General features: G+C 37.0%; 1 protein-coding gene across 6 annotated transcripts in view; it reads left to right on the forward strand.

The window, feature by feature from the left end:
• Positions 1–24,505, forward strand: part of tnr (tenascin R (restrictin, janusin)) — a 139,154-nt gene that overhangs the window by 76,579 nt on the left and 38,070 nt on the right. For all 6 annotated transcript variants that reach the window (XM_079614505.1, XM_079614507.1, XM_079614506.1 and 3 more), the window contains 3 exons: positions 5,298–5,350; positions 17,847–18,390; positions 21,063–21,536. In XM_079614505.1, coding sequence (XP_079470631.1) covers positions 17,904–18,390; positions 21,063–21,536 — 961 coding nt within the window. In that variant the 5' untranslated portion in view covers positions 5,298–5,350; positions 17,847–17,903. The remainder of the gene's footprint in view (positions 1–5,297; positions 5,351–17,846; positions 18,391–21,062; positions 21,537–24,505) is intronic.

Consider the following 24,505-nt stretch of genomic DNA (forward strand, 5'->3'; position numbering starts at 1 on the left):
TTAATCATCTATATGCAGCCACAGAGGACACTTCCATTAATCATTTCTAACCATTAGACATACTGACCAATCAAAGTGTGTTTGCTCCCCAAACTTAGTAAGGCACAATTAAATGATATGACATTTACAAATAGAAAAAAAACCTGGCACAACTTTACTAAAATATTGCTTATAAAAACTTTATGAAATCCAAAAGGATTCATAAATCATTGAGAAATGAGGTGCTGAGATTTCAACTTTTTCATCAACACATTGAGCTAAACACCATTTTCACTTTAATTCCGAAACAAGCGATTCATCTTAATCTTTTTACTTAGGAAAACACAATTTGAGTGTGACATTTTCATTATCATACTTTTACTGTGAACATTTAAACAATGTCGCACACGCAAGAGTCAGTACTCAATATTAATGACTGTGAACCTAACAAACTTACAGTACTTTCTAAATTGGACCTGAACTGTAAACAAATAAAAAATAAATCATATTTTATTTAATAATATAGAATAAATAATAATAACATATCCTCATGCCAGTACATGGCAGAAAGTGAAATCTTTATGAATGAGTCATCGAATCATACAATTTGTTCTAAAACACTGATTAATTCAGTGGCCAAATTGTCCAATACTCTGATACTTATATTTTCTGGTTACCTATAACTTCCCACATGACTTAAATACTGCAGGATAAAAAATAAAAACTTAAAATGCTCTAACATTTTATAATATGTCAAATAGTTATCAGGAAGTGTGTTATACTTTTAAAATGGCTAATTATCTGTGCTTATTATGCATGATCATTCTGAACTCAAACCAACACACACATTGTGTTGCAAACAACAGAAAATACTACATTGTTTACATTTTTCTGACATGCATAAATGTACACAGTGTATGACTCTAACCCTTCCGTAGAAAAAAAAACATTTCTCAAAGCGGATTTTTTTTTTCCTGCAGAAAGATAAAAAAAAGTGACAACAGTTTCCAGTGACAGGTGATAAATGGTTACGGTATGGGAATCTATCTGCTGCATCAACACATCGGAAATGGGATCTCCGAAAGATAACAAATTACAGAGAACTGGTGCCATGGTGATCCCTCTCTCTGATGCCTCACTGACATACTGCCAGCACGGGGACTGGATGTGAGGCACAGGACTTCTGTCATGTTTATGCTGAAGCATACAGTAAGGCCCATGAATCATATGGGAAAACTAGAGAAATGTTGCAATGGTTATCCTGTTCAAACAGTGAAGGAAAAGTGTGGATGGCAAAAAGTGGAAACTAAAAGTTCTATTGGTTTCTCATGAATTTTTAAAATGTATTTTTCAAGAGAAAAAGAACTGAAAAGCTGCTTGCAAGCGAACTGGCCACATGGTAGATTGTAGCACTTGACAGGTTGTAAGAAGTGATTGAAGGCGAGCAAGAAATTGACCACCGGCATCTTTCGGAGCCGGAACATTGTTGGTTGGCATAGATTGTTTGGCGTACCATTGAATGGATAGAGCATATTTGTTTTGAGCATACTCTATGTATTCATTCTGTGGATGCATTTTTTTGTGCCTACACAGCACTATTTTTGTTTGGTCAACCTCCTGCATCCTCTGCTCTCCGGGAAATTATTTACATTCTAAAAGTTGGCTTACTTTCTCTTCCCGAAATGCCTCAGTGGTTTTACCTACCTCTGAGGGAAGAGACACAGCATTATTTTTTCATTATTTCATTTTTTTTTTTTTTACATTACACAAATCCTGAACATTGTTTGCTTTTGTGGACTAAATATTCAAATCAATTCAGACATGGTATGTGTCCTTAGGGGAAATGTGCTCTGTGGTTTACTCATTCAGGAAGCTCCTATCACTATCCAGATGCATATTGTCTCGTCTTATAGGAAGTATGCACTTAATTTAAATCTCTCCAGAACAGTGTTAAGCCTCAGTCTACCCTAAAGCCATCCTTGTAATGACATCATGCTACGGTCAGAAAGAAAATGAAATGCTATAATCTTTCACATTTGTTCAACCTCACTGCTGACAAGCAAAGGCAGAAATAAATTGGCTTTATTTTGGTGAACAACATCTCTCCCTGAGGAAGAAATACAAAGATTGTAGCCACACTGATGAACTTCCGATACAAACAACAGTAAAAAGGCTACTATCCTATACAACCAAAGGCGCAGAATTTAGTAGGGATGCTAGATGTCACTGGGCTAGTTGTATAAACACACGAAGAAGATGAATGAAATAAGGTAATATTTAATAAATCCAACGGGTAATTCGAACAGGAACAGAGCAACATACAACACTTCCACAATAGATGAGACCGGGCACAGAACTGAACATATATACAGGTGATAATGCTGGTGATTGATGAGTGCGCAGCTGAACATAATTAGTGTCCGTGACAACAAATGAGTGACTAAGGCAAACAAAGATGAAACATAACGGGTGTTTCTCAAAAGCAAGAATGCAAAGAACGGACTTGTGTTCTTGGGGAGAACGCTCTTGCTAGTTGTTCTTGGAAGAATGAACTCACAAGGTGACGAGCACACAGAACGCTGCTGACAGTTTGAGACGGTGTGTTCTTGCTGGTATTGCGCAATAATACCCCCGCACAGACGCCGTGCAGTACCCAAACATAACGGGAATTATTGACGATAACAGCCAGGCTTTATCTCCCAAGCCTAACCTCAGCTCAAGGGATTACTCTACAACTGTACACTACAATGTAATGGATATTCATAACAATAAAGCAACGCCTGTCTCATTTGATTCTGCTTCTGTTGTTTGTTTGTGTACATCACTAGCCAACGGCAGGGAAAAAATCGCCGGTAAAAGGCAATGGTCTCTTGACTGTGGGGTAAAACGAGTCTGTGAGCAGACTGGCCGGTTGGCTCGCTAGCTAACTTAACACCAGGCGCTTATGGAGATTCTCACTTCCGAAAACGTTTGAGCACATTTTCGATTCGGCATAGATTTTCGTAAAAATGCCAATATTTGAAATACACAGTTACACAGATACACATTTCTCGCATCAAATGTTCTCAGAAGTGAATTTAGTGATGAAATAGCGTAAGAAATTGAAGAAAAAAGACTTTCTGTATTGACCTGCCTCTCCTTCCTCGAAATCCGAAATGAATGCTGGGATATTTCTGCCGTCAAGTTCACACAAGTTACCAACCGATGCATCCTCGGTAAAATGGACGTGTCAAGAACACTTCCGTTCTTGCCAAAATGCAAACTTGTGTATTGGGACAGTACTTGGGCCACAAAAGATGACGTTTCACAAGAACACAAGTACAGACAAGAACACAGATTAAGAAAGGCCCAACGAGTCCAAACTAACGTGTGACACTAGAGACGTCTCCCTACCAATATCCAGCGACAACTGAATTGTCCTTGGCAATAATTTTGATCAAACAATTAAAATATATTTAAATGCAACCACTGTTGTTGTACTTTTGGCCGCATCTTAAATGGGTCATACCATTGACATTACCTGAGAAATCAAAATAAATAAATACATTAGAAAACGGCATGCGCTCTTTCAAGGGCATGCATTTAATGCATTAACAGAGAATATAAAGTAAATGCTCTACATACATTATGTAGGCCTATGTACTCTGATGTAATAGAGTTAAGTCTCTGTTAAACTGCCTCCTTGTCGTTATTACTTGCCATTGACTTATAACATTACAGAACTGATTAATAACTGAAGTCAATTTAAGCTAAAAACCTTCATGTCAATCCCTGAGTAACGGGTAGATATTTTAGCACAGAAAGCTCAATTGTAATGTGGTTGCATAATGAAGTGAAGTGAAGTGAGGATTATGTTATGAGCTGGGAGTTCTTACCTACAGTATATCTATAAATAAAGGCTTTAGATGACATGAAATTGTAATTAAAACAGGTTAATTTTGAATACCTTACATTTTAGACACATTTTGACAGTTTGTGTAGATTTTGTGTGGATTTGCACCCTATAAGGAAAATATAATAAGCAAGATAATATATACATAATATATACATATGTATACATTTATACAGAAAAATAATATATTTTTGATTTAATTCATTGTAAAGTTAAACTATATATGCAAATAATGTTTTTTGAAATATTTCACATAATTATGCGTAACATGTCGAAAACTGCCCTTTCGATGTTTATAATTATAAAATTACATGAATTGCTTATCCACCTAAGAGAAAGAATATTCTCAATTTAAAATGGTGAAATTTCACAAAAAAGTTTGGTCCAGCATCCCTGGATTTAAAGTCTGCATGAAACATAAGTTGTAATAGTATTTTCTTCCCTTTGGTGGCGTGTCTCTAAGTGAAATGGCTTCTTGAACAAGTAAAATGGAGGGTGGGACTTGCTTTTGTCCATTGGGAAATGATTGGATTGTTGTCGTTTGCTGTGAGTCTGTGAATCTGTGAGTCGCAGGTTGCTGCAGGAGTGGAGAGGTTATTGTCCTGCCCTCACGCCAGTAAACACCAGGGTGACCACCTGGTTATTGCTCTGTTGCAGAACTGTAGATGTGATTTTGCAAGACAATGCGGCCGGGAACTGTGTGAGAGAGATACATTTACTACTAATATACTATGTAAATTTAATTTACATTATTTGGAAAGCCTATTTGCTATTATGTTGGATGATGATATGTTGTATATCACCAGTAAGCTTTGTTAATTGTGACCTGCTCTGGGAAATCAAGAATTTCTAATATTGAGGGTACAATTTGGCCATATATGATTATTGACGTGTCCCACCTCAGTTGTGGTGTTTCACCCTAGAATGAATCCGTGTTTTAGATTAGAACATTATTCTAAAGAATCTTTCTTTAGAATCTAAGTGATTCAATGACTCATTCATAAAGATTTCACTTTCCGCCATGTGCTGGCATGAGGATGTGTTATTATTATTTATTTTATATTATTAAATATATTTTTTATTTGTTCACAGTTCAGGGGTTCTGAGGTTTGAAATGAATTCTCGAGGGTCTGCAGAACCCAATAAAAAATAAAAAAAACGTTGCCATAGTATTTATTTTTATTTATTGTATTTTATTTAACCATTGTTTAACCAGGTAAAATCAGTTGAGAACAAGTTCTCATTTACAACTGCAAGACAGAGCGAAAACAGTGCGACAAAAACAACAACACAGTTAAATAAATAGTATGTAATTGTTTCAGGGGTGTGTTTTATGTGCACAAGTAAATTTAGAAATGCCTGCTGGGAGTGTGTATGAATGCATATGTATGGCTCAACTCATTGATGCACTTCCTCTTTTTTCCAGGCGCAGGTTATCCTTCTGGAGAGACAGGAAGAGCATAAGCACTGGCACTTAAGGTAAGATAAGACTCAGTTTGTGAGATCAGTTGTAATATATCTCCTCCAGCTGTATTTCTCAGTACACATACTACATAGTTGTGTGTGCGTATGCGTGTGTGCGTGTGTGCGTGCGTGTGTGTGATAATATACATTCACTTATTTAAAAATAAGGAATTAAGTGAGTCTTTTGAGATGCCAATTTAAAATTAAGGAATTAAGTGAGTCTTTTGAGATGCCAATTTAAACATAATTTCATATAATGTCCTCCTCTCTCTCTTCTTAACCGTATCAAAGGTGTATTTTTAAAAAGGGTTTTGACAGTTTTCACTTACATGTCAAGGTATGCCCTGTGAATTTCCCATCCTTAATTAAAGCCTGTAATTATTTATTTAAAAAAAGAAAACTTTTTTGCTAATTAAATGTTCTTTTTTTATATTTCCTGGCGGACCATGTGCTCATTATCAACCATTGTATGCACATAGATTCCAGGGCTACTGAGGACTCAGCATTTGCTTTTGTGAGTTGCAGGCACGAGTGAGGCTTCCAAATGATTGAAATGTTCTGGGAGATGCCACTGCTTGTTTCTCACAATAGTAAATGAGGATTTCGGTATGTGTCTCGGTGACTGGGTCCCTTGAGGGGGAGGCGACTTGGTATTTTTAACATCTTAATGAAACGCTGAGAGGGCTCCTAATTGCGGCGCGAGTGGGTAGGGGAGAATAGAGGTGAAGTGACAGCGCTGGGAGCCTTTGATCTGAGAACTCTAATCAATGGGGATTAGTGTCCTTTAGCTCTGTGCTGCGCAATGTCTTTGACAGCCCCATGACTCTCATATTAATGAGCCATTAGCATGGCTAGAATTAAGAGAGATACCAGTTCACAGATCTCTGTGGATAAGAGTTCACTTTAGGTTGACACTGATAACTCGTGGTTGCCTGCGGTGGCCTGCAGTTGTCGAACTGTTAGTCACTCCAAGTCATCTAAGAATAGTTTCTTTAATCTATAAGGAGTCCTAAATGAGGGGTGGCAGGAGCAAGTTTATTTAATTATGCTGATCACAATAAAAGTCCTATCGCACCTCTCAAATGATACCCTCAGCCCTTGCGACCTTCCCCCTAAGTCAACATTTCGGTGATGTACTGTCACATGGTTTTGTGTAGTTGAATGCTGTGTGCAATCAGAACTAGTGTGGGCATGAAGTACTGAACAGTGAACGCCGCTTTGAAATATACAGTTATAAACGGGTAGTGATGGGGAGTCAAAAAGAGGCTGATTAGCCCTAGAGGAATCGTTGTTGACTCTGTTGCTATGTTCGAAATTGCTCACTTGAGCCGCGTTTCCACCTCAGGAACTTTCCCTATAGGGACTATGGACTTTGGGGTGGTACTCGGTGTGTTAATTCTTATTAACTGTTTCATAATGTCTTGTCTGTAAAAGATGGTTTTATATGGATAATGTTTTCAAATTATCAAATTAATTGTCATGTGCAATAGCGAGGGGTTGTTAATACCAAAGTCCCTACTTTTTTTCTTTTGCAATGACATTAGCCAATTATAACAACAGCAAGCCTTAAACGAGCTTCCACCTAAAAACTGATCATTAAAGAAAGAGGGGGGGGGCTGAATATTATTTTTTTTCCCCACAAGTAAACCTTAAGGAATGCATTAAAATAATTATAAAAAAATCTGTCATAATCCCTTTAAGTAAGCATTTATTTATGTATTTATTTATTTTGCAACAACTTGTCTTTATGAGTGAAACATTGAGTCAAGTGAGTCCTACTACCACTACCCCCTACTAACCATAGGCCTACTACTCTTACAAGCATATTTATTTTTACAGCAGAAATATTAAGATTTCTTTGCATGTTCTGAATTTAGCAACTGTTTTTCTGAGTGGATTCATAGTGAAATTACTTCTTCTTTTTTTGGCAAAAATGATGAAAAAGCACAGTCAGAATTTCGAGAGCCTCACATAAAAGACAAGGGAGCTGAATTCCCCTAAATGCATGCAAGTGTGTCATGTGGGATAAGGCATTTTTAATGCATCGTACCTTCACCCGTATGTAATTAATCAGGTCCTGGGTGAGAAATTCTGAAGTGTTTACGCTGTCTTCTCATGGATTATACAAAAATGATATAATCTATCAGTTTTCATATTGATGCCTGAGAAAGAGAGAACTGACAGTAAAGGCTCAAGAGCTTTGTAATGTTATTCAGACAGGTGTGTTTCAAGTTCAGGGAAGGATCGAAATCTAGCGACCTGAGAAAGACAGCAGTGAGAGATCCCTGATCAATCGGAGCCCTAGCTACTCAATAATGAATGTGTGGGAGTCATATAATCCAAAATGCATGTCTGATTTTACCCTCTAATCCATCAGCCTTTCGATATCTGTCAGCATCAGGTGCATCCAGGACGGTCCTGTCTTTTTTCCTTTTCTTCAATGTTATATCTACACTCTTATCAACCAACCCGATCTTCCGGCACTGCAAAAATCCACTTTTGCATGCATCTGATACGCAATATCCACTTACATTTAAATTCTTTTAAGAAAAACTGTCAGCGCTCAAAAGGTAACACATCATCAAGTTTATTTTGACCGCTAGGTAACTTTACTCTATTTCTGATACTCTATGATAGTCTATGTTGGAACAGATACATTTTTGTCTTTTATGAAAGCTCAACAATAACTGCCAGTTTGGGGGAGTAAAAAAATAGAGGGTTGTGAGAGAAAAAGATAGAAAGGTGGAAATATCCTTCAGAGCGGGATGGCAGAGAATAGCTCTTTCAGAGGAGGTTGCACTTAAAGGGAAGTGGGAATTATGCTTTCTGTCAAACACAGCCTGGTACATTATTTGATTCACTGACATATAGGAGAGAGAAACATGTTATAGCAATGATATCACCATAAACACTCTGCCCGAGAGGTAGAAGAAGCTTCTGATATCAGAAAAGTTTTTAAGTTTTGTTCATTCATATCTTGCCAAACTCGCTCAGCACAAAACTACACATAGCAGGACTTTATTGTAATCAGTATTTCAGTGATGCAATAGTTGAAGGCCAGACAAAAATAGTTGTCAGATGTTTTGCAGTCATAATGTGTTGTGCTATTGTGCCAGGACTGCCGAAAATCATAATGATGAGTATGACTCTAACCCAACTTTTGGCATGAAAATTAACCAAAAACAAATGTGCAGCATTTTCAATGCCAACAGCAGGATTGTGTGCCATTCAGAATTAAATTAAGAATGTCTTTAAAGTTTAATTGAGGTAGCATATACGGTACAGACCGTATGTAATGTAAATTACATTTTAATTTAACAACTATTGTTAATGTAAATGTTGTGAATGCATTTTAGAAGTGTATTTTTAGATAATAATTTTTCACTATGAATTACACATAAATATGTCATCTGAAATTTGAATAATCTATGCATTTTATAATATATTTTTTTTTATTTTGTAGACTATAGAAGACAAACGCTTAATTTTCTTCAAATGTACTCAAAATATAGGGTAGAATTTTAATGTCCATGTTTATTTGTATGAAGTCATCTGAAAATAATTTGATAGACAGTTTGTAGTGTTGTTGGTGAAATAACACCTGTTTTGATGGTTGTTCATTTGTTTTTGACAATATTGAATGTATTAGTTTAATTAGTTGAGGAAAAACCTACATCAAGGAATATATTGGCATAATTACTCAAAATTCATTATTTTGTGTTCATTATTTATGTTTTGAAATTTCTCTGTAATTTGATTGTTGTATTTATTTTAATTGTTTTCTGCAAATTTCTCTTCCAATCCAGTTTTAACTCATGAATTGAAAGCGAATCAGTTCTTCCATTTGGAATATTTAAAAAAAATCTGACTCTGAATGGCAGTTTTCTTGAACTAGAGCAAAAATGGGGAGCAGTTTATAAAGGCCTGAGTGGATTGAGGAACTGGATTGACACTTTTGTGCAGGGAGCTTCTTGAATGTAAATGAAGTCTTTGAACATCTCTCTTTCTCCCTTTACTCGGAGGTTTTGGTCTGATGACATGCATTTGTACCTCCCGGTTTCTCATAAGAGTAGCTGAAAATACTCCTTAGTCTTTCCTTTTAAATTCAGAATAGTACCAGCATGACAGTACACACCTTTTGAATATTTTCATTTTCTATTATGGATCACTCTAACCCAAGCCAGGTCTATACTCAACAGTTTCCCAATTTATTCTGAAATGAAAATGAACACTCAAGCATAAAATTAAGTCAAACACATTTCTCTATTCACAATTCACTCATGCAAGAAATTGACAGGCACAAATAGACAGGACAGCTAAAAAATAAACAAAAAACACAACTGCCATTAACAAAAGACTATTCAATAAATCACAAGAGTTTCTTCAACAATGTTTTGGTATAGAACAATGATGTTTGTGATGAATAATGAATTATTTATGACGTATAAATTCAACTTTGCTTAAAAAAAAAACTTCTGGTTTACTATTATTTTTTGCAATGGACAAAAAACTAAATTATAAAAAAAGAATGATTATATGTTTAAGTAAAAAAGAAAAGTAGTTGTAATGTCTGTGTCTAACAGCCCCTTTGGTGAAGGTGAGTGTGGCCTTCACAATGTGCTTTTCTAAAACACGGTTTTCGTGTGTCCCAACATGCTTAAATCCACGTTGCCTTGGGAACTCTGGAAGTGCGAGTGTGAAGGAGACTGAGAAGTAAAACCCGCTGGGTCGCAGGTGTTGGAAATGAACAGTGTCCAATGATCCTGAAAGACAAGGCAATTTGGCAGGCACTGTTGGAATAATGAGAAAAGAATGGTAATGTTGCGGGGCTGAGCTCTCTTGCAGGGGCGTTTGTGAGCCGGGCCAAGGCCAGCTTGCATGCACATCGAGGTGTCTGCACATTAACCTGCACAAATAGGGGTTGCAGAACCCCCAACCATCCACCTTTGACTGTGTCTGACTGAGGGTAACACTCACCCTACAACGTCGTAGTACGGCTCCTTACTCAGGCAAAACAGACATCTCTTTTTGTCAATCTTGCCAGTGCAAGCAGAAGATACCACAGTAAGCAATGTGAGGAAAACATGTTGAAGTAAGAGAGATTGAGGAAGACAGAGCGAGAGCAAGAGGACTCTCCAGAGAGGGATAAAGAGATGGATGAGGCATAGCTGTCTCTTAGGGGAACTGCTCCTCATGTTCTCTCAGATGTGACATGTAGTGTTAGTAGATTAGACGAACTTGAAATAAAGGAAGAACTCCACTAACCTGCTGCCAGATTCACCACGGCCAGCTGGAAACATCCTGCTAAACGAGGGAAGAGAGAGACTTAAGACCTGGGGCCGGTTGCACCAGCTGTGTGCAATTTACAACTTAGCCTATAGTTTTGACATAAATGGGCACTAAGTTACAATTTACGCAATACTAAATATTTTTGTGTTGCACCATTCATATGTTCAAAATGAAGACAATTCAAATGAGTCGACGCATCATTAATCATTTATCAAAAACGTGTTTTTGTCTTACTCGGATTTACTATGGTAAGCATATTATAGGTGTTAATATTTTAGACCTAGCGGGTTTATGCGTAAAATTGCATTGTCTCGTTGTTTTCCGAAACTGGAGAACAGTTGCTCCGGTTACTTTGACGCATGCATGATGTGGGAGTGGCATTAGTTGTCACAATGAGCGAGAGAGGTTGACATGGAGCAGCTAAATTTCAAACCTCCGGGGAATCACCCGTTTAAAAAAAAACGCAGAACAGAGCCTGTAATAAAACAAGAATCAACATTAGCTTGGCTTTTCAGAAATGGCGAGAACTGTTTTTCAATAGCGATGCAGAGATGCCATTTTTATTACTCAACAGGTGATTAAGGTATTGTGTTGCCCAGATAAATTGACATATGTAGCTCTCTAATGGAGTTTATTGTAAAACTATCTATTGTGAAGGGTCATTTCATTATGACTTGTTGTAGTGCTGCCCTGTGCTGGAATTTATTGTCAAGGAAGTATCGTGACTATTAATGTGTATAGCTGCAGTAACGTCTTCAGTTAGTCAGCTTGAGATCCTTTCCGTCGGAAGTTTTTGTTATCTCTTAAGCCTAGTAGTGAATTTTTTTGCGAGCAGTAGGATAACCACATTCATCTTCTGCACACACAGAGCCGATGCACAACCAAAACACTAAATAAATGCAATTTTGTGTATTAACCACTAGAGGCAAACAGTTACTGTAAATAGTGTACCTTTAAATAATACAATTCAATTCAGCTATAATATAAAAAATATCTGTGACATCGATTAGCTCACTGGTATAGTAAGGTGACTGATGGTAATGTGTTAAAAGATAAAAATCTCATAAGAATGTACATTTTAATAAACCAAATAAAATTGCAGCTATATAAAATGTATCAGTGGATGGCACATTGTATTTAACTAACTTGACCTATACTGGCTCCTTGCAAAAAAGAGACTTTTTTCATTTGCTGACTTCAGCATGTGCCAATAGACAGCAGCCGAAGTAAGAGGGAGCGGAGGACTATTTGTAAAAAAGTTACCCACTTTTACAGTAAATTTAAGTGGTGAGTGGGAATGAAAGAAACTTGATGAGTGATAGAGAAGTGAATGTTGATCTGAGAGCTGTTTCTGCCAGAATCCGCCACTGAATAAACTTGAAATGAATCATAAAACAGACTAGTTATTTGATGCAAAGACACTTGTGTTTAGGTCGTGAAACCGTGTTCTCATTTGAATGTGAACTGGAAAACAGACTTGGAAGTTTTGAAAAGCAGAAAAACAAGGAAAGAAAAAAGGCAAAGGGTCTCATTGAAGCCTTGTGTCTGTTATTTTGCTCAGAACATCAGCAAGCAGTGTTCACTCTCGACTAAAACTGTGTCAGGCAGACTTTGTCGCTGTTTCAAAGTTATCTTATCCAGTTTCATCTATAATGGCGTTTTCACTCTTTAAGACCAGTTAGAGACCGTTTACATCACGTCGGCACTGTAGCTCTTAAAGCGATGGTGCACATTTATGTTCCTTGCTATCTTTCCATTATCAACAAGCCTTTCCAAATGCAGTGCGAAGCCAACAAACATTCCCATCTGTTATCTTGGTGAGAGGTTAATGCTTTTGTTGACCTCCTGATGCCCTAACATCATGTGGGCTACATGTCTTTATCACAACACTGCTGTGAATGCTCGGTTTTTTTAAAGTCCCCTGCTTTTCTCTCTAAACAAATCATGGCTTAAGAACATAACAAACATTTACCAAACCATAGGAGAATCGTCCAGCAGGACACAGGAGAATTACCAGCAATCTTTGAAGACATGCGGGCATTCATCAGGATACTGCTTGAAAATTCAAATACGCTACATAACAGGCTTGAAGATGAGTCATATCACCTGAACATGTGGAAGAGCCATAATTCTGAGATCGTGAAATACAGTCATTCATGCTTTCAGCCCTGACATTTCAATCAGTGGTGTGTTTTGTGTTCTCTGAAGAATGGAGGATGTGTCTTGCAGGTGAAAATGAGCTCATCACAAGACACATCACTACTGGAAAATCAAGCTTAAGCTGGTGTTTTTTTGTTTTGTTTTTAACTGGTCCAAGCTGGTCATTGGTTGGTTGGCCAGCCAGCATGTTTGAAAAACCAGCCTGGCCACTTGACGCTTGTCAGATCACCTGGTGCCTATAGTTTGCTTGCTCATTCGCTGGTAAACCCTCTTACACCAGCTACTACATTCCAAAACGCTACCAACTTAAACTGGATTTTATATTTTTGAGTAAAATAGTTTTATGTTACTATTTAGTTTTGTTTTTGAGTGAACTGGAAAGAAAAACTAAAACATCTCAAATTTGTTGTAAATGAATCTCTTTACTTTCTATTTCTTGAACATCTAGAGTCAGAGGTAACTCTCGATGAAGAAGAAAGAGATTTGAAATACTGAAATTATGTTGTCATTATCTAAATTGCGGTGCATCTGGTCTTATTTTTAAAAACAAGAATGTGTCATCTCACCAAAAGAAGGTGAAGCTGTTTTCAGCAATGAGAAGAGATTGCTTCGCATTCATATCTTTCTTAGACTTTGTCAATTTCTTTTCTATTATACTATAATAATACCATTATACCTGCCATTATACTTGTATCATACAACTCTCTGTAACTTTACATAGTTCTAAAGGAGGTCAAAGTTGATCAGCCACAGAATGCTGTTTAAATAACAAGGAACAGGGATTATAATACAGGATGTTACATCAGCTCTTATATAAAATTCAGGCCATAATGATGCAATTGTTCTTTTCTTAGTTATAAAACATCCATTTCCACCGCATGTATTCTTTCATTACAGATCTGCAGCATCACTTACATTGATTTGAAGCAGAACATTTGCAGACCAGTATTTGGAAAAAAAAGCTTTAATTTATTTTCTTGGCTGTGTAATATTACATTATTGGTTTCCAGGGAAAAGGTATACACTAGGGCCGTCGATCAATTTCAGAGTTATTTTATAAATAATTATATACAGTATTTATATCTACTTTCAGTTTGCTTTTTAAGTTATATCAGTAAATGGAATGAACGGGTTGCGGCTGTTTAAACATTAATGTAGTGGTGTCAATGAGCACATTTGCAGCCCAAATCATAGCATATTAATATCTGTTAAAATAGATCCTCATCTCAAGAAATTGACACAGTTCTTATTTGTTACCAATGACTCCTTTCACAAATCTACCACTCAAAAGTATGTGGTCTGTAGGATTTTTTAAAAGAGAGCTCTTATGTTATTTGTTTGAGCAAAACAGTAATAATCTGAAATATTACAATTACAAAACTGTTTTCTATTTTCATATATTATATAATGTAATGTATTCCTATGATGGCAAAGCTGGATTTTGAGCAGCCAGTACTCCAGTCTTCAGTGTGTCACATGATCCTTCAGAAATCAATATGCTGATTTGGTGCTCAAGAAACGTTTTCTTTTTTATGAGTGTTGAGAACAGTTGTGCTCCTTTCACTTCTTTCACACACGCAGACACTCACACTGTCAGTTCTGATTGCAGTTCTACCGTGTGGACAACAATTAAGTGACTGAAAGAAAAATCCCAGCAAGGAACATGTGCTGTTCAAAAGTAAATTAGGATATTGGGGGGAAAAGGCACAGTCAAAGGGCCCTGTGGTCTTCTCTGTCATATTTAATTGAGAGCTCTACTAATTGAATCTTTTCGTCATTCAGTCTGATGGCACTCAATTCTCTTCAAAGGCAATGGGCTGCTTGGCATTGCCAAGATCTCCAGTCAAAGAAAAGTTTCCCATCAACCCATTATAACAAGATAAACACAGAGTTGTCTGCATGACCCGTTCTGACTTTTCCTTTGAAGGCGGCATGGGTAAAAAAAACACAGCAATTCATGAGAGAGAGAGTGTGACAGTCTCTTCAGTAGTCTGTAGTTTCTGTATGGTTCTCTAGTCTTTCTAATCTTCTCCATTAGAGAAAATACTAGAGTCTAGACCATAGGAAAGACATTTTTCAAATCTCAACAGTTTAGAAAAAAGGACTTTTTTTGACAGTTAAATGCTTTGTGATTTTTAAGACGACATTGTTTTGGCTGAAATTTGTGAAGCAGACTGTGTTACTACTATGCAAATTTAGAAGGTGTGAAATTGGTTGTGTAATGTCAGACTACTTGTGTGCGAATGAGAAGTGAAGTTTGCCACTCAGTCATGTAAGAGGCAGGATGGAGGTGGAATTAACAAGCCACCTGCTCCAGGGTCCAGTGCCACAAATAAAATGAGAGCAACCCGCTTTAACACTCCCACACTCCGATGGATAGAAATCTGACAGGAATATATGACTGTGCAACACTACAGGAACATATTCATTCTTTTGTGACAAATTTTCAATATATTTAGTTAATATATGAATTAATATGAAAATACATTTTGATTGTTAGTTTAAAGAGGCCATAGTATGCCCTTTTACCCTAGTCTACTAGAATAGATTTTCATGCTTGAATGTTCAAAAACGATATTTTTCACATATTTTCATTATTGCAGCACCTCCCTTCCCAGTCTGTCAGTAACGCTCTGTTTAGTTCCTGTCTTTATAAGGCCCCTCCTTTCGAAAAGCGTAATGTGCTCTGATGGATCCAGTGTGTTGATTGGTCAACCGCTTCCAGTGTGTTTCAGAAAAGTCACACCACTGCGTTAGTTTCGGGGTGGAAACATGAAGACAACACACTACTAAAACAACTCAACCAGGCCCTGTCCCCTTTTTTGTGTATGCCTTGGACATTAATTATTTAAATGAGGAATATTTTGATGTGTAGTACATCAAATTCGAATAATCGAGGCGTTTCAGGCAGTTCAGAAACAGTGTTTACTGATATATAACTCCCTTTGGAGTGGACTTACTGTATGCTTTATAATTCTGCAGGCCTTTTTCATGTTCAAACAGCAACATTACACACTAAAGAAAGTTGAAAATGTAAAAAAGCATAATAGGTCCTCTTTAAAGCGAAGTGGGTGATTGGGATTGATTTGGATGGATGAATGTTTTGTTCTCTACAAATGAATTCTTCTTCCATAAGATATGATGTAGCACTGGATAAATGTCTCCTACTTTTACCCAAGTGATTGGGCAGTGATAAAAATAGTTTCTTCGGTAGAGAAGAGGATGTCTGCCAGTGCATGAAAAATAGAAAATGTCAGAGAAGATTATCAGTCTGACCATAGCTCCAAAGACCAGGTGTCAGTCTGACTCTGTGATTTTTTTCTTGTCCTGAGTTCTGTTGCTGATAAGGGATTAAGGAAGATTTCAAGAAAAATTATACACTGAATCAATGAACTGTATCAACAAAATTCTCAGTCGTATCACTCCAATATGTTCTCATGCTGTAGGAAAAGCTTCTGGGTTAAATCTCTACAATTAAACAAATTCAGCAAAAAATACCAAATCAATATAAATGTTGCTTACCAGGTGTGTCTTTGTGTTGACTACATTTCAGGGCTCAACAGTAAAAAGGGCCTGATGGAAAGGGGCCAGTGTGAGAGGGTTTGGATGAGCTGACAAGAGCTGTCACTTCCCATAAACATTTGGATTTCTCAACATTGTTCTTGCAAATTATGCTGATTTATATGTCACCAAACTGACATTGTCTACATTTGTTAAAATCACAAGAATGACTTGTTATAGTCCTGGAAGTATAAGTTAGAATGGGCTGAACATTATAAACAAATCATAATATTTTGTCGCAGGGGTGTTTTCTCTGAGGAGAAAAGGAGACAAAAAATTCGGGCTGTGCAAAAATATATTTTTTTAAAAATTCACGGTAGTGTATCGATATTCCAACCTCTAGTATCGATACAGGCACTAAAAGCCTGTCAAACAGCGCCTGGATACTGAACTAAGTTATCTTTCGAGTCTTATTGCGCTAATACTGTCACATATATACTTACAAGTTTTACATAAACACAGTTTGTGTTTATTTGTTCCAAACCTGGATTAAAGAAAAAGAAAATATTTTGAAGAATGTGGCTAACCAGACAGTTGCTGGTCACCATTGACTTCCATAGTAGGAAAATATATACTATGGAAGTCACAGTGGACCAGCAACTGTTTGGTTACCCACATTCGTTGAAATAACTTTTTATTACGACATTTCAGTTGTATAAATTGTGCCATCTTAATTTTTAGTTAAAAGTGTTCAGTGACACAATATGCACTTCATACATTTCAGTGTGTTCACTGTTCAGTGACACTGCAATGCAAATAGCTTTACTAATAAAATGGAATGGAAGTTTTTATTTTATCTCCTGAGTTATCAATACAATGTGATACACATACCAAAACACATCAGCTGGTACACAGCAAATTGTATTTTCAGCTCTATTATTTTTTACATTTTAGATTTTTTTTTAAGTATTGCAATATATCGCAATATGTATCGTATCGCAATATATCGTGATATAATAGCGTATCGTGACATATGTATCGCGATATGTATCGAATCGTGAGGCCCTTGCCGATACCCAGCCCTACAAAAAATATTCTGAAATAGTGTGCACCAGTGTTATTTTAGTATTATTATATACTATTATATTATTTATTCATATTTTGAATTAGCTTTTATATTTCCATTTTTTTTTTTTTTTTTTAGTTTAAGTTTTAATAGTTTTATGTTTAGTTAACAATAACAACACTGGTGTGTAAAACACTAATTTTGTCATTGTTCGTTGGTTTAATATAAAGGAATGCCTTCATCACACCATAATTTGCTCAATTAACTGTCAATCAGATAATGCCCCACCATAGGCTATAACCATAGACATTGAGACAAAGTCCAACCCAATGATTACAATAATTTTTGCTTAATTTAACAAATACAAAATGTATCATATTTGTGTTGAGGCCAGTGAAAGTATTAGGAGGGCAAGTGAAAATATTACAATTGTTGAGCCCTGATATTGTCTTACTTTTTCTCTAGAGCTAAAAAATGGTCTCTTCTTGTCCACAGTGCCAATCAAAGGTCTATTTGCGGAGTTGATGATCTCGCTCTAGTGCCTGAGTTGAGATGTGGGGGTGCACCATGGCAATACAAGGTTCAATAGTGAGCCTGGCTCTACTGTTCTTTGGGATTCAAGCTGTTCCTAACCCCACCAGTAAACTAGTGAGGACCACAAGGGTGAGGCGGCAGGTTCCAGAAGGTGAGGGTCTCCCCGGCAACCAGACCCAGCCCATGATCTTCAATCATGTATACAACATCAATGTACCTCTAGAGTCACTCTGTTCAGTGGACCTAGACACTGTACCAGGCCCAGAGATAAACAAAGGTACAACTGGGAGTGACAAGATGCCGACAGAATACACAGAAGAGACAGTGGACCCGGACAGCCAGGTGACCTTCACCCATCGCATCAATATCCCAAAGCAGGCCTGTGCTTGTCCTGCGGCTGCCACCATGGAACAGCTGGCTAACCGCATAGAGATGCTGGAGAGGGAGGTGTCCCTGCTTCGAGCACAGTGTAGCTCCAGCTGCTGCGGAGAGAGCTCTGTTATGGGTAAGTTTAAGATTCTGAGGTGCACATCCTGCAGTATAAAAAAAATAAATGTCTGTGATCTGACTGGATTTGCTCATTCAAGCATGCTATTTTGACAGCAAAACAGATTTTTGAACAAAAAAAAAAAAAGATTTTGTTCATGAATGATCTAAGTAAAGATTACTTCAAAATGTTTGAGCTTAAATGTTTAAATCAGGGATTTCAAATTCATTTTAGGTTGAGGACTAGATCAGATAAAATAAGGGTTTATGCCATTTATTGTATTCATATAGAGTGTATTCACAATACATGCTTTTCCAAAGCTAATACAGTTTATATACGTATTTTTGTTCATTTCATAATTTTTTTAGGTCAAATTAAAGTTAAATACTACCATTAATGTTTGGGGACAGTTTTTTTATATAAATAATACTTTTATTCAGCAAGGGCGTATTAAATTGATCAAAAGTGACAGTAAAAAACATTTATAATACCGGTATTACAAAATATTTCTATTTTAAATAAATACTGTTCTTTTGAACTATTCATAACAGAATCCTGAAAAAAATTATATAATGGTTTCCACAAATATAATAAGCAGCACCACTGTTTTCAACATGTATAACAATAATAAATATTTCTTGACCAGCACATTTCTAAAGGATCATGTGACACTGAAGACTGGAGTAATGGCTGCTAAAAAATTCTGCCTTTTAATGTTATATTAAATTGTAATAATATTTCACAATATTACTGTTTTTACAGTATTTTATAAAAAAAATGCAACCTTTATAAGCATAAGAAGATACTTTATTCAAAAACATTACAAACTCTTATCAACCCCAAGTTGTAGAATGGTAGTGAACTAATTTAATTTATCAGAAGCCTTTGGATTACATACACATACAAAATTGGTATAGATAATTAGCAGTATTGACAAGAAAAAGAGAAAATCACTGACAGTTTTCATCTAGAAGTGTAAATTGGTACATAATAAAAATAATGGTTATATAGTAGCACTTTAAGATCCAAGTTATAACATGCTAAACAACAAATAGAAGAGTTAATATGTCCTGCTGTAGCTAAATATACTTAATCAAATAGCCTATATTTACAGACAGTGTCTTTAACAACCCTGGTTGTTTTATAGTGGATTATTCAAACTTCTTGAATCAGTTTCAATGGCTTTGACTCATTGGTGGACGAAAACAAAAGCTCCTCCTGGTCTTTCTGTCGGTTATGATGTGACTGCAGTGCTAAGTGAAGTAGAGGCTGTATTGTGCATTGACCCATAGGGACAACAGAACTGTGGACGATGGTAGTGTTGTGCTTGTTTAATGTCTCAAAGGGGCACTCGAGTGGATTCACACCTGCAAACCTTGGCTATGGAGCCCCTTCAGGGCAGCTAAAAACAGCTGAAACACTGCAGTAGTAAAGGGAACGTCATATTAAGCTATACAAATGAGGTTAGATTGTGAACTAGATTAATTACAGCACTGCTGCTGGATAGGTCTTCCCCTCAAGCCTTTGATAAGCCCTCTGCTTGCTGAATCAAACCAGGCTACATGTGCTGAAACAAATAAGATTGCGAGATATTGCCTCACAATTATTATTTATTTTTTCTGCTTCAGTTTAATTTTACTCCAACCTGATGAAAATAAAAGGAATAGCTTTCCCAGTGTGGGTTCTTGAATTCTTCTGAATTATTTACCCAAGCTCATGTTGTTCCAAACATCTTTAATTTGGTTTATTTTGAGGAAAATGCATTCATTTTTGAAGGACGTGTTTAAAAGAGTGTTCACTGTAATAACAAGTTAGATGAATGAGGACCAAAAAAGAACAACAAAATTATCATGAAATTATCTAACTTGTTTTGACACCCATAGTGATAGATTTGTGTGAGAAACAGGCTGTAAATAATTTGAGTCATTATACACTTAAAATCATAGAGTTTGATGAATCAGTTGACCCAGGTCACAACACCGGTCTGAATGATTAATTCATGAACCAAACAGGTCCAGTTCTTTATTTAAAGCTCAAATTTACTTATTCAGTCACAGTGTTCAAGTGCCCCTTTTATGCTTTTTCGAATATTACCTGTAGTTTCGTGAATGTAAAAGGTCTGCAAAGTTTTAAAGATCAAACTGCACAACAAATAAAGTTATCATCTCCTAAAAGAAAGAATAGATTCTGAACTGCTGAAACAAGTCGTCAGCAATTCCAGTCTCACTTCCTGTTACATACCTACACCGACATGTTGAGAAGATGCTGTTTTCAGCGCTGCGAATCCACTTTGCTCATAAATTGCAAACTTCAAAAGGATGAGGACTCGCTCGGGAATCATTTCTGATACACGCTATAAGAGGAAGACCAATCAAAACAGACTGGCCCATCTGACCAATCAGAGCAGAATAGGCTAGCGGAAATTCAGAGACTGAATATTCGATCGAACCGTTTTCAGACTCTGAGAAATAAGTAGATATGCCATGTATATTATGAGAAAATTAAAGTGTTTTTTGACCTTGAATGCATGTAAACCTATTGTAGGTGACCTCCAAAAAAATTGCATAATAGGGGCTCTTTAACAGTCACCATTAGTCAAAATTTCTCCATGACGTTAGCGTGAGTATAATGATGGTTTTCACTTTTGGGTGAACTGTTTCTTTAACTTCAACATATTTGTTCACTCTTAGGTCGCTTGGACTTCGTCCCTCAGTGTGGCCATGGCACCTTCAGCATGGAGATTTGTGGGTGTGTTTGTGAAGAAGGGTGGATTGGCAAGAACTGCACTGAACCACGCTGCCCAGATGACTGTTCTGGCCAGGGCATTTGCATCGAAGGCGAGTGTGCATGTGACCGTAACTTTGGCGGTGAGAACTGCTCGGAGCCTCGATGCCCAGGTGATTGCTCTGACAGGGGGTTGTGCATTGATGGTGAGTGTGTTTGCGAGGAAGCCTATGCTGGGGAGGACTGCTCGCAGGGCAGATGTCTGAACGACTGCTCAGATCAAGGAACCTGTGTGAACGGAACCTGTCAGTGCCGACCCGGCTTCCTGGGGGAAGACTGCTCTCTCATCTTCTGTGCTAATAACTGCAGCCAGAAAGGGGTGTGTAAGGATGGTTTCTGTGCCTGTCAAGAGGGATATACAGGGGATGACTGTGCTTCAGGTCAGTATTCAATGTGTATGGTTGAGTACAGTAAAATATATTGTTATATAATGATTTATATAGATTTGATTACTTGACATGTCTGTATACCCAGCCTGCCTTAAAGAGTTGGTTCACCCCAAAATGAAAATTATCCCATAATTTACTCCATTAGCCATCCTAGGTGCATATGACTTCTTTTTATGACTTCTATATATGACTATATCTTCTTTCAGCCGAACACATTCGGAGTTATATAAAAAAATATCCTGCCTCTTCCCAGCTTTATAATGGGAGTGAATGGTACCTTAGATTTTGAATCCCAAACAAGTGCATCCATCCATCAAAAAAGTGCATCCATCCATCATAAAAGTAATCCATATGGCTTGCAGGGGGTTAATAAAGGCCTTCTAAAGCAAAGCAAAGCATTTTTTTTTAGAAAAATATACACATTTATAACTTTATAAACTATAATCACAGGCTTCCAGTAACGTATGCAAGTCGAGTTCCGGCGGAAGAGTGACTTCTCTGACCCAACGTATAAAGGGTTGAGGCCATTTTTTCCCATTAGCCATATATTTTTAAGGAAACCAATACATCCAGTCTTTAACTATAATTTATATGGTAATTCGTACATTAAAGGATAATTCCGGTATTTAACACCTTGAGTCTATATTGTAGTTTGTTTTGGATGAACAAGAGTGGTGGACAACATTTTTTTGACAATGGTTCCTCTCTCGAGTTTTTGACTAAAAGAATTGGCCATGGACCCATTTAACATTGGAGTCAATGGGCATGTCCGAAAATGTCATTAAAACGACCTTTAACATTAGTTTTCAAAACTGTGCAACTCACCGAGTGATTAGTGATGTTAGTTGATGTTCCAGAAACAAAAAGTGTTGCGAAATACAGTTTCTGTCGTGTTTTATTCGTCATTTTGTAAAATCCCATTGAATTCTGTTGAAGGACTGAGTGCTCGTTAATATAAATGCGCTACCGGAAACGGAAAGGGGGCTGTTTACATTTGGTCGATGTAGTCTTTTTGCTCGCTTCCGTTTCTCATAAGGCTAGCGAGCAGAGCAACTGTGCTCCGGGAGAGTAAGCGAAATAAACAAACAAAACCTTGAAAATATTGCAAGACGTGACCAATGACCAGTGCAATATGAAGTTGAACTCGACTGTGACCGTGAGTGTCCCGCGAGACATAAACATCGGTTATCGCCATCAAGTGGTCGGGAGTGTGCTAACGCTTCAGATTCAAATATTGAGCGGAAGTTACACGGTTGTGAAGTGTCTGAAGAAATAGTTCCACTATAGCAAAATAAACGGATTGGAATCATATATTGCGACGATATATTGTTTATAATCATCAACGAACACCACTAACCACTCGGTGAGTTTAACAGTTTTGTAAACGAACATTATTGGCTGTTTTAATGACATTTTCGGACATGACCATTGACTCCAATGTTAAATGGGTCCATGGCCAATTCTATTATAGTCAAAAACTCGAGAGAGGAACCATTGTCAAAAAAATGTTGTCCACCACTCTTGTTCATCCAAAACAAACTACAATATAGACTCAAGGTGTTAAATACCGGAATTATCCTTTAATTTGCAGCAATTACATGTGTTCTGTTAAATAAAAAAATCATAATTTTACCATTACAAACACTTACTACAGCTTGCTGTATTGACACATTACAGCAGAGTAGTTAACCATTCCCCAGGAAAATGACTTTGTGCTGGACAATTCACACTTTCCGCCTTATAAATTGCAAGTGAATATTTAATGTCTGACTCACTTGGTGTTCTTTGAGCATTTAAAATCCATCAGAGAAGAAATTAAGCCATAACAAACGCTTGTTTGAGAAATAAAAGTATTTCCATCGTATCTATTCTTTCTCTTTAAGCCAATTGCAGATAAACAAGCCACTTTATTACTGTAAGTGAAGTCTAAATGCGACTGGTATATTGTCTTTCGAATATCAATATAAAAATCCTCTCTGGGAAGAACAGTGACCGTTCCCCTAGTTACCGGCACACACGACAGATGCTAAACCCCATGGTAGCCCCCCTGCTCTTCCAGTCATGGCTGTAAAATTGGTGACAACTCACAGCGTAACACCATTCATTTGTCAAAAGTCACATTCACTGGGGAAGATGTGTCATATTAACCTGGCCAAAGCAATTTCTCCATCACGCTTACTGAGGTTCACAGCTAGTTCGTGGAAAAGGCTGTCGAAACCCCACATCGCTGAAGACAGCTGTCATCTCACGAGTGGGAGAGGGAAGGGCAAATCATATTAAGAACCCAGTTCTCTCCCTCTCATTTTCTGCAAGACTGAGTGGAGGCAAAATTGCTTATTTCATTGCAATTAGGAGAAAATAGTGGGGTGTTGTGCGCGAGAGGTGGTGGAATACTGCGAGTGGCTGCTCAATTATTACTCTCCACACAGCTTCTGGAGATTCTCTGCTCTCTTAGGTCTTCATATTATCAAGGGAATGAATTAGGATATGGCTTTTTCTTTCAGTTACTCTATCCAATTTTCTCATTTCATTAGGCAGATGAAACCGTAAGCAAAAAGTATTTTGCAAACAGGTAGCAAAGAGGGAAAAAGAAGTAATCAAGGAAATGGGATGTGGTGAGAAATTCCTTTTTTGACATTTTCAAATAGCTCAAAATGAAATAATTTTGGAAATGTCTTCCTTTGACAATGAACATTTTTTAATTCACAGATATTTTCTATTCAAGGAATTAAATAGCAAACTTTAACATTGCACTACACCCGCTTTTACCATGTCTTTCAACAATAATTCAACCAAAAGTAATCATAAAGTAATAGCAATTTACACTATACACACTTTGCCAAATACAGTCTTGATGTTATTCTGAAAGACTGTTATCTGACACATTGTTGCTTCAGTACATAACAACCGATAGTCTAGACAAGCAGGCTGGCGATGCTTAAGCACGTACCAAGCTGAGA

This window comes from Phoxinus phoxinus (assembly GCF_949152265.1).
Source record: "Phoxinus phoxinus genome assembly, chromosome: 5".
Taxonomy (NCBI): Eukaryota; Metazoa; Chordata; class Actinopteri; order Cypriniformes; family Leuciscidae; genus Phoxinus; species Phoxinus phoxinus.